The sequence below is a fragment of the Apteryx rowi genome, unplaced genomic scaffold, assembly GCF_003343035.1.
Source record: "Apteryx rowi isolate R43461 unplaced genomic scaffold, aptRow1 scaffold_185, whole genome shotgun sequence".
NCBI lineage: Eukaryota > Metazoa > Chordata > Aves > Apterygiformes > Apterygidae > Apteryx > Apteryx rowi.
The window spans coordinates 327,092-339,273 of NW_020448141.1; the positions used below are offsets into that span (position 1 = coordinate 327,092).

The 12,182-nt window shown below is 37.9% G+C and overlaps 1 protein-coding gene across 1 annotated transcript in view; it reads right to left on the reverse strand.

Moving 5' to 3' along the window:
* Positions 1-3,471: 3,471 nt before the first annotated feature.
* Positions 3,472-12,182, reverse strand: part of TPH2 (tryptophan hydroxylase 2) — a 49,021-nt gene continuing 40,310 nt past the window's right edge. Inside the window, exons 8-10 of the mRNA XM_026061764.1 lie at positions 11,812-11,907; positions 4,371-4,504; positions 3,472-4,284 (exon numbers count right to left, since the gene is read on the reverse strand). Coding sequence (XP_025917549.1) covers positions 4,110-4,284; positions 4,371-4,504; positions 11,812-11,907 — 405 coding nt within the window. The 3' untranslated portion in view covers positions 3,472-4,109. The remainder of the gene's footprint in view (positions 4,285-4,370; positions 4,505-11,811; positions 11,908-12,182) is intronic.

The following is a 12,182-nucleotide window of genomic DNA, read 5'->3' on the forward strand; positions in this document are numbered from 1 at the left end:
CCAGCTCAGACAGGATGAAATACATTGAAATACAGGATTTCAATTTTGTTTATAATGTTGAGCAGCTTTAAACCTTGTTTATAAAAAGGACAAATGCTGGTTGCTCACTATCAGTCTTCAGCTTCTGGGTAGCTGTAAGAAGCAGGTGAATTGCACACAGGGTTCTCTCAGATACTAATGGCCCATGAACTTAAAGCTCAACCTAAAATAGAGCAGTGCAGTCAACATTTAAGGCTACATTCAGACTATGGATACTTTTCATTCCCTAGGGGAAGATGGAAAGATGAAGAGTCACTCTTTAGTGTTTGTCAAAGATCAAAAGAACAGGCGGAGGTGCTACAGGAAGGCTCCAGCGTGATGGCTGATCACAATTACTGCTTTTACAAGCTGGCTTGAGCCCATACCAAATCTTTTTTGGCAGCTGGTGTAAGGGACTTCAAGATGTTGTATAGCCTATTCCCTGGCCACAAGACAGTACCAACTGTGCTAACACCATTCTGGAGACAGATTTGTCTAAACTGTTCTCTAAAACATGACAGTCTCTACTGTCTCCCTAGGCAATCTACTCCCCAGTTTCCCTGTCTTCACTGTTACATAACTCAATCCTCCTTTCCTGCAATTTTAGTCCATTACTTCTTCAGGCTGGAGAACAGTCTGCTCCTTCTGTTTTGCAGTTATTTCTAGGTGTTTGAAAATGGTTATCATGTCTCCTCTCAGCCTTCTCTTCTCCAAACTAAGCAATCCCAACTTACCAGTTCATCAGGCAGAAGCCAAGCTGCTGCTGGCTGATGATAGCTTTCAGTAACTGCTGACCAGGCTAGATTTATACCAGCAGCCCACACATGAAAACCTCCACCAGCTTTAGCTCTCTGGAGCCAGGCTCTCCTTTCAAAGATGTGAAAATTTTTCTGTGGTCCATTACAGTACATCAGTAAATGGACATTACAGTACAGTAAATTTCTAGAATTTACTCCATCACAACAGGATATCATAACTAGCGGAAAGAAAAAGACACCCTATTTCTTGAAAGTGCATTGAGGGCCTAAACTTAAAACAGACTTCTAAACAGGTCTCAAGGAGCAGAGAGAGAAAACACAATATATTGTGTTAACACCGTCCCCACTCCATCCTCTACCGAATAAATGAAATGAAATGCATGAACCATGTCTTGGTTTGCAAATGAAACTTGGTATTTGTATTTGCTGCAACGTTTCAGAGTGCTGTTTTTCATTTTAGACTTTGCATGGTAGTAAACACTGCAATGCTTTACATTCATTAAGCTTGGGCCCATTTACTCTGTGCAGGCAAAGCAAGGGCATATATCTCAGACCCATAAAACATCAGTTCAGAATTACACAGGAAATAAATGAGCCTAAGCCAGAAGTCCAATTTCCAGAGTCCAGCTCACTAAAGCTAAACAAGCACCTTAGATAAATACGGTCTGTTTTAAATGAAACGTTAGTGTAATTTGATAACTGTCAATAATTCCCTCATTATGCCTAAATGAGCTTGTCATCCACGGAGATTGCTGCATGGCTGATCTTAATTTGCTAATAAAAACTGCAGAGAAGAATTTCAGCTAAGTTGGAACTATTTGATTCATAAAAGTGCAGCAGTGCACTTTTTAAAGCATTCTTTCTGAGGCCTGGCTCCTCACTGGCTGAAGCCCAAAACAAGTTTGCTCTGGAAGCCTGTAAGAACGCAGCTTTACTATATAAGAACAATGAGCAATTGTCTCTCTAAATCACTATTACTCCTTAGCCCATTATATTTAATTTATTTTTAATCATGTTGTATAATAGAAATAAAATCATTGGATTAAGCATATATCTAGCAGCAGGAGCCCATTATCCTTTGACAATGTTCTGTTTCATTGACATTATATCTTCATTGTAGACAGTTTCCTTGCCATCATTAGTCCTAAAATGACTATTGGATTTCAAGGGTTTCTCCCTAATCCATAATAAGATTTACTTGTTAACAGTACAAAACAAAACAAAGATATGCTTCTATTGTTTTACTGCTGTGGAATCCTTATTTCGAGCTATTCACAAAAAGAGAATAAATCCAGATAATGTAAGTATTAAAAGCTTTCCTGTGTAATTCTGATTCAAGGGAAAACCTCAGTAATTTTGTAAGCTTTGTATCTTTGTTTCTCTTTGTGACTTTATTTTACTTAAGTAAGCAACAGTACTCCATCAGTTCTTGAACCAAGTAAGATCTACTATTCTTTGTGCAATGATTTTTCAGACCAGATAGATCAAATCTTGGTAAAGTCCATTTTCTCCAGAAGGAGCTACAAGAGGTTTATTAGACTTCATGGGAAGAAAGAGGAAGAAATTTCAATACCAAGGTTGCCCGCAACTCTTCTGCAATAAGTGCTAGTTAATGGAGTCAACACTAACATCAGGAAGTTAAAAAACTCTTTCAGCATGCTGATCCCCATGGGATAATTCAACAGCTCTTCATTTGTACCAATGGCAGTCACAGTTAAATCTAAAACTAGATTTTCCACACTGTATTAACAGCAGCATTGGAATGCAGCAGGGACCATCTACAGAAAAGAGCGTTTCCTGTTATCTCAGTTATCTTTGCGGAGGTGGCAGATTTCCCTATGAAAACTACCCTTACAGATTGCCTCTTATTTAAGGATGTGCTGATACTATCAGGTGGTGCTCTTTTTATGTTGAAACTGCTAGCGACACTTTGGAGTATCTGCATAACAATTTCAGCTGGGAGAACAGCTTCAATAGATATCTATTTTCCATGTATGTAGACAAGCTATGACACTTTCACCCATACAGACACGAGCTGCATAAGTCATGTGGTTTCCATTAACAAGGGTCCCTACAATATAGTCAACTCTCTATTATCTGGACTAATAGCAGAATGGAATAACCCAGATAAAGGAAAGACATGCATAATTACTGCTTCCAGATAAGAGCTGGCTCAAATATTTCTGCACTACGCTCCCCATACAGAGCTCATACTTCTGTCAGAGCTTGCTAACTCAGAGTTTATTAACACAGGCATCACCTGCATCCATCTGCTACAATCTAGGCAGCCTGGGTGTCTCCATGATTTAATCACCCCACAGGTAATCTACTGACTGATAATCATCTTGGCTATAATTAAATAACAACTTCCATATTCACCTTTTTATATGTGCTGATACTGATATAGCATAGACCCAGTCATGCATGCCCACATCAAGGTTGAACGTGGCATAATGAAGAAAGGCAAATTATGCATGAAACGCAAGAGGAGTACCCTCAAAAGACAAGCGATCACAAAAGGCATACAATGATGTAGAAGGGCTTTAAATTCACATCTAACAACCTAGAGTAACATAAGCACTTCCACTCTTATTCCCAGATAAATACTGTGGCGGAAGCATACTCAGGATTATCACAGGTACTATACATATGAACTAGAGCTACCCCTTCTGCATGAATTGCCAGAGGTTTTATATTGTTTTGCAAGTACTCATCCACTTTTAATATTTGTCAGTTATGAGTCTCTCAATCTGTAATTTCCATAGACCTTTTAATGCTGATACATACCTTCCTGATCTTAGGATTGGTATATAAATTGTATTGTTCAGTCACAAGAGGCTCGGTTCTGTCACAGATGCATGGCAAAACATTGCCTTTATCACTGTAGAAAGAAATACAGATTCTCTTACAAAGAAAATGGAAAATTTTGCAAATATTTTTTCTGGACTCTTATGGGAGGAAAGGGATTACAAAGAAATAAACCCAGACTCTAAATGAAATCAGCAACACCATTTCTTATACATTATGTTGAAGCGAATCATCTCCTTAAGGAAACAAAACCATTGCCAGGCAAGTTTTTAATCGTGTACTTGTACATGACATTGTGTTGAGGAATTGCTGGTTATACACTGCCACATTCCATGTTGTGTTTATGAATTAGCATTGCCTTGGTTTGTCTGCACATTACAATTAGACAGAGCTACATAATGACGCAAGCCACGGGCCAAGCTGTAAAGGGAAAACTGATGCATTTGAAAAGTTAGCCACACCATGTGATGTTACTAGACTGGCTACAGAAAGAGCAGCAGACAGCAAGTCAGAGTACCACAAATGTCAAATTCCTAAATATCTGTTCATTTTGCTTAAAGCATCACATACAGTGTTTAGATCGCTCCGGAGATCCTGGACGACATTTTCTATACTCCTGGTATCTTTCAGAATCTCAATGCTCTGTGTGTACGGATTAAAATACACAGAAAAGGGACGATTGATTGATTTGGCAAAGTCCCTGAAAGAAAAAAGAAAATTAACACCTCTTTTTTCTACCACTAAAGATGAGAAAATGAGATTTTAGAGTCAAGAGAAATAATTTACCTCATTTTTTCTTTGGCTTCTTCAAAACTTTCTGAAACAAAGTAAGCCTCCTGAAAAGTGGTGATAAGGCATTCTTGCAAACAGGTTGTCTTTGGATCGAATGTTTTCACATTGGCCTTGTCAGAGAGAGCATGCTGCAAAATACATTACAGAATCTTTTAAACTGTATTTTGATACTCCTTACTATCTATGCAGTTGTATACAGCTTTTATTTTGCTGTGCTGTATGTTTGCCATTAGCTGGTAGCCTCATTTGTTTAACACACAGTGATCTTTCAGTGTGAATAGAATAAATCACTTGTTACTTAAGAAATCTTTTTTTCAGACACTGTCATTTTTTCCCCAAATAATTATTAAAAAAATCAAGAGCAGATTAGAAAGGTACCTGCCATGGAGGCATCTAGACCTAAATCTTCAGCTTGAAAAAAGTCATAAAATAACCATTCCTGAAAAAATGATCTATACAACTACAAATATGTATGTCCCCAAAATATCACTTAACTGGAAGAATTGATAATCATCTTGGCAGCGGAAGTGAGTGTGACCAAATCATTCACATAATCTGTGCATCACATTTTCAGGCCAAATTCAAATGCTATTTTCCTGACAGTGAGTTTAAGAGTGAAACTATGTATTTGAAAATCCATTAAATAATGCCTATAGATTATATGCTGATGAAACGCATTACTCTTCTACCCATACACCTGAACAATAATGCTCCATATAATACAGTAAGGAAAAAAACTAAATAAACAGGCACAGATATGTACAGAGCAGATGTTAGACAGACAAAGAATCAAGTATTGCTACACAGAGAAGAGATTTTGGATTAGCCTTACTCTTTATGTGACTGGCATAAGCCACTAAAAAGGACACAGAGGTCTCAAAGCTGAAAACTAAGTACTGAGACATTTTACAACAAAATCTTTTTCTAGTTCCCCCTTTCTACTCAGAGTTTATGATACTTGTATTAGTTTTTGGATCTACCTTAACCTTTAGAGCACAAGTATTTTCATTCTCAGTGCTGTGACAGAAATACAAGCATAGAAGGTGAGCATATTTAAGTCCACTTCCTTTAGTCCCCTAATATCTATCCATACTGAAGATGTATGCAAAAAGCACAGAGAAATGACATGGAGGGAGCAGATCCCTGAGATATGAAGGTGCCTCTTATTTATTTTCTTTTTGTGTGGACATTCTTTGGAGCAGAGCAGCACCTTAAGGCACTCGCCACATCTTTTATCCAAGTTGTTCATTCCTAAATCCCTGTGAAAGGCTCTGAAAATATCACACTAGCTCTCAACCTGCAGTCTCCAAATAACATGACATAAAATTAGAACAAGAATTTCTTCTTCACACTTTATCTCTCTCCAAAAATAAATACCTGAAAAATTAATACATGGAAACTTAAAATGTTGGGGAATTAACTTCCTTCAGTACATGTAACTTCCTTTTCACTAAGTTTGCTGTTTCCAGACAGCTATCAGTTAAACAGGTTTAAAAGCAAAACATTCAAGAAATGGCCTATCTTAACCAGCATCCTCTTGTAAATGGACTGCAGAACAGGCTCACCTTATTTGGCCCCTGTTTATATCTTTGTTGCCATTGTCTCCTTGCAGAGCCCTGATGTGCCTGAGTGCCTGTAAATTTAGGCATTTACCTCCTTCCATTGAACTGAATTTGTTTTTCTTGACTGGGAATTATAACAGGTTTCCTGGGAGGTTAACCATGGATAAAAACATCTGCTTTTAAGGTGATTTTGTACTTTCAGGTGGGACCTGATGCCTCAAGTGTCTAAAGCACTAAGTTTTAAAACTCTGAATGGATTCAGGGAAGCCCTGTGCAGGGAATCAACAGAATGCTCCTGACAAAGTTTTCTGTGCAACTGAATCAATAACTTACTAAGTCTGACTCATGAATCCTTTTCTGTATCGTGACAGCTTCAAAAGAAAGGGTGAGGTTGCTCTCCTCTCCTCCTCCACTCATAAATGGCCTCTGATGGTACAGGCCCACTCCTTGGACAGAAGGAGGGGATTAAAGGCTAGAGAGCTGAGAAGAGGCTTCAGCCTGTGGCTCCCACATCATGAACAAGTGCTGTAATCACTGAGTCTGTTCATAAAAGGGGAGAGCAAAAAGGGAAGCAAAAAGATAATTCTTTGTTATATCACTCTGGATGTGCTCTGAGAAAGCACTTCCAGTTATTCTTCTCAGATTCTCAGTTTAGTTTACACCTGAGCAGAGCTGCTGCCTCACAGCAGCTCTGCAGAGAATGGAATGTGCAGACACCAGGCAAGAGCATGCCTTCAGAGTTAGGTGACACCTGATCAGTTACTCCTAGCATCACAGTTTGGGACTGAAGTGCCTAAATTCTGCTGAACTCCCACCTGAGATGCCTATAGCCCTTCTTGGATGTGGCTTTTGGGCTTAGATCAATTAGGCATTACAATGGTGACCATTGCAATGCTAAGTACCTTTGCAAGATGGAGGTTTGAAATTCTGCAGCCTGGCATCCATAAAGTGCACTACTTAGCTGATATGCTGACACCAGCAATGCCAGAGTTCAGCATCAAGGCTGTAGTCAAATGTTCAGAGAGACTATAAACTCTGTAGTGTGAACCAGGATGGTCGGGACACTGAGTCAAAGCAGAACCAGAGTGTTTTTCAGAAACATCACAGCGCTACAAAATGTTAGTCCTTGGGTACGGTAGGGGCATTATAAAGAATCTCAAAGAAAAGCTTTGTCTGCTCAGTCCAAAAGCTGTTAAGCTCAGATTTGTATTTTTTTAATGAACGCTATTCACTTATGTTTTGTTTGGATGTGTATCTTCACTGAAATGTGTAAATGTGTAAATATCTAATACGGATTTCTCCCTCCTAAACCTCTTTACTTAGCCACCTTCATGAGATGTCAAGGCTAATGTTCATATGGATCACAGCTCCCAGTCAAATAGAACATCTCACCATCTTGAGGACTTAGGATAATAACTGTCTTTAACAGTCCATTCACATAAGTTGTAATGCTTATGCTAATACAGTTTAAGCAACAAGAGTTTGGAGTGAAACTTCCAAACCAATCTTCTCTGGTTCCCAGGAAAAGCAGCAATATTAGACAAGGGGACAGCTCAAGAAAAAGACAATTCCCATATTGGGAGTAAGCACAACACTAGTGAAACACCTCCAGGCCAGCTAGATCAGAGTTTAAGAGGTGATTCAGGTACCTAACCACAGGTGTCTAGTGCCTAGGATGTCTGAGACATCTGTACAGGGATGGAAGATATAGCACAGGACCTAAAGGAGACTTATGTCATCCTGGGGTGCAGCTGGAGAGCAGGTCAGATATACTAGGACATCTCAAATCGCACCAGATATTTACACTGAGCAACCATGAATCATTTCCTAAGTGACAACTATCACAGACACATGAAAAAAGAGTTTTGTCCTATAATTTCTCCTTTGAGGATAAAAAACCATGGCGAAATAATATAACTCAGAGCTTTTCAGTTTCACCCAAAAGAAGAAAAGCAAAATCTTCAGCTAGCAGGGGGAAAGCCTAAGATGAGTTATAAATACTGCACTCTCTGGGGAGTACAGGGGAGCAGAATAAGAACACAGGTGAGAAGTTACCTGTATGCCAGTAGTGATTTTATTGCCTTGCTATTCTGTGGGAGAATCTGAGTCTTGAAAAACATGCTCTTAAATGGCTTTCTGCTTATCTCTAACATAGGATATTTCCAGATTTGTGAACTGGTACTACCAGAAATTTTGTATGTTATCAATATAATTTTATGTATTGTTTAGAGAAATAGAAGGAGACTCTCCAGTTAAAAGGAGCAGCAAAATGAGCATCTAGCATCCAGGAGTTTTCTCCATCATCTTCTTCCTCTTCAGAAAACAAAACCAAAACTTGTATTTGAATCCACTGCTTTATCTTTTTGGTTATAAAGAGGGATAGGCTAATCTTGATTATTCTTAACATAAAATATCATTAAAACAAGACATGACTGGATATTGTATTTGACTTAAAAAGGAATACAGAAAATTTTGAAGTCTGCCTCTCTGCTAAATATAGAAGTATATAACAGGGACATACGATTTGATCTACAGCCACCTGAAGTTGATAGGAAGACTCCTTTAATGAAAGGGTTCAAGAGAGCATCATATAAAGTAAATGGATTAAAGCTTCCAAAGACTTTTGGACTGCCTTTTAGAAATAGTTTTAATAATTGAAATGTACATTATTTCTGCCTTATCTCTAAGTCCCAAATATATACTGTATAATAGCGTTAGCTAAAGTTAACCTGCCTATATTAGGGAGAACATTTTATAACTACTTGCCATATTATTTCTTTCCCCCCCAGGCTTCATTTTTAATCTTATCTTTCTCCTTATTTTGTTGTGCTTTCTGTATTTTCTGTTTGATGCTTCCGTAGCATGCACATCAGGATTTGTATCTTTCAGTACCTGAAATTTTAACTCTAAATACTGAGTAGGGAAAAAAACTTCAAGGAAATCCTATACTGATAGACTGGTGCCTTTATCTCCCTAGCTTTTAGTTCTCTATTGCTAAAGCTGTTGGCCAGATTTACAGAATGGAGTAGTGTAACATAGAAATAGGGATGACTGAAAAAGCCATTCACTCATCCAGAAAGGCCCAAATACTGCTGGCTACTTCCACCCTGCAAATAATGCCACTCAGTTATTTCTAGGTGTTATATGTAAAATTGGTCACTGTTTTGTTTCCTGTGAATACTGTGACATTGAAAAGATAACTGATGGGGAGGGCAAGAGGAGAAAGGGCTTTTCTTCTTGCTGACAAAAGCATAATAATATCATGTGTCTGTAAAGTCAAGGCAGAAAAATTCAAGACTGAAACAAGATCTACCTTCCTAGTGTTAAGGATAAATAAATATTTGAATGGTTTCATAGAGGGAACTGTGGGCCTACCATCACCAGTTGTCTTAAGAATGGCAGCAGTTATTTCTGAAAGGACTTCTTCCCTCTACCTCCTATGAGAATTACGGGGGTGGCACATATGAGGGTCAGACTTCATGGTCATGCAATCCGAGTCCCCTATTCATCCCCATTCACCACAGAAATAGCTGGTATTGTTCTCATAAAGTTCAGAGCAATTGCTGCTTCCATTAGCATCTCTGTTACAATCAGGATATTGATATCCTCAGAATCTCAACTCCAGTCTATGACATTAGCATTATCTTTCAGACACCTGCAGGTCAAGGAATAAATATTCCCTCCCAATGGGTGCTAGGAGATAAGGGCAGAAGTAAGAGAGGTTGCTTTCCCGTAAAAAATCAGAGACTGGCAATGGCTAGACACAAGATAGGAGACATTGTGCACCAGTGTTATGAGGTGCCCAGGTGCACCTGGCTGATATATCTTGTTTCCATGAAGCACACTGACTGCCAGATTTGTGGTCTAGAAAGAACTTCTACCTGGTCAGATTAGCAGAAACTTCAGTAATTTTGGTGGGGGAGGTTTCCTTATCTTCTTTGTTACTCTGGAGCACAGAGCTCCCACAAAGACCGGTGGCTGTTTTTCACCTTATCAATTCCTTCACAGAAACCATGGGTACTTGTGGTATGGTGCTGTTCTGTGCCTGCAGCACACAAGTACTTAGTCTCTCAAGAACTGAAATGTTTTAGCCTAACTTAAGTCCTTGTGCTCAGTATATGCAAGGTCTGGGTGAAATTTAATAGTCTCTGATATACAAGAGGTGAAATCAGATGATCTAATAATCCCTTCTGGCTTAACATCTATGAAATATATATGTAGTGTAATAGAAGTGTATAATATTATTGATTTATGGCAAAATTATTATGATATATGGTCTTACCTTTGAGGCAGATCAATATAGCACATTAATGTGCACATTATATAATTTTTTTTGTTGCTTTTCAAAAGGATTATGCTTTGTCTTTATACTCTGAGATTATTGCTGAATTAAGAAATCAGATTTGGGATCACAGCTAAGATTGCTGTATGGGAACAAAATATGCATACTTGATAAGAATAATGTGTTTGTTTATGACATGGACGGTATAAGATTTATGATGTTCTCGAGTATTCACTTCCTTGCTTTTATGCCTTTAGATTTTGTAAATGATATGATAGGCATTTTCAGGATCATTGCTTAATGACCGTAACTGTTAGTTCAAACAAAAGGCCTGGGTCCCTGCTGAACCTTGCACAGACTTTGGGGCTCAGCATTGAATGTTGTTGGAACAGAGAAAAACAAGTGAGACATATTCATGTCGTGGTGTTTAACCATCTTTGCACTTAACAAAATATTGCCAGGCTGTTACAGCAAAATCCTTCTGTGGCTGAAGTATATACTCAATTGAGAAAAATTTTAATGTAATCAAAGAAAAAATATCTGAGAAAGTCCTTTTCTGTGACTTTTTTTCCACTACTTCTTTTAATTCCCTTCTGCAAGCTTACTAATAAAAACATAGCAATTTGACTAACAAGCTTCCGCCTGAACGTTCTCAGTTAAAGGTGAAACAAACAACAAGAAAAGCCTGAGATACTACTGTTGAAGTGCCACATGGAGCTGGTTAAACACAAAAATATAGCAGATCTATTGTAAAACAGTTTGTAAATACTATTCTATATATACTTTCTGAACCCAAATGTTTAAATGAAAAGCCATCAAGAGCTCATTTGGGTCCCAGAACAAACATAGTATTTCTTCATCTCCTTTCCCTTCCCTCCCATCTTGCCAGAGAGATGCATTACTTCTCAAAATATTACATTTGTGGCAAAATATCTTTACTTGTTTCTTGTATTTTTCAGGCAGAAAAAGAGGCACAGAATAATCCACTACAACTACTAGCACAATGCACTTTTGCCTTTTTAAGGCTAGGGCTCTATGTACTGTCACTTAGGCATAAACTTTAAGTTTAGCATGAGCTTAGATGCATGCCTGAATTTTAAATATGATTAATTTACTGAATCAGGGTCTTAATAAATGCTGTTCTATAACTAATCCACTGAAATATACTGGATTATCCATGACAAAATCATTCCATATATTCAGAATAAATGTTTTTCTTCTAAGCTAAGTATCCAGAACGCAGCATATCAAAAGCACCTTACCTATTAGAATCTATGAGTTCTAGGATTAAGAAGCCTACATTCACAAAAATGCAAGTGTCTCATAGCATACTTACTTTTTAAAATTCAAATAGAAATAAGTTTTGTAATTTATAGCTGCTGTGGTATTTCAGTCCTTACAAATCCATTTCATGCTTCAAGTGCCAGCTAATTTTTCAAAGTTTTCAGGTCAATATCGTATTTTAAAAGTACATTTTTTATCTTGAGAACTTTAATAGTTATTCAAAAATCAAAGTATTTACAACCAACTACTATTTTGTTATGATTAAAAGTAAGCTGTTTCTGCTTAAAGGGCATATCAACCCACATACCTTTAGTTCTCCAATAGAAGACAGAAGTCCTGCCCCATAAGCACGTAGTTGTCCTTCTTGCTTGCAAAGGCCAAATTCAATAGTAAAAAAATAACACTGTAAAAGACATAGACATACAGTTACATACATTGCAGTTGCAAACAAGCACTTCAGCAATGACAACTGGTGCCATATTCACTCGATTGCCCTACTTCTTCAGAATTTCATGTTTTTTAAATAAATTCAGATGAAGGATGTTATTACTGCTAAGTATTTTAGATGCCGTGTTCTTTAGTAAAAGAGCTTTGCACAAAAAATGTGAGATTCTGCTTTTTGCTTGGCACCCGCGCAGTTCACAAGAACAGCCAACTAGGAACAGACAAGCAAGGGCA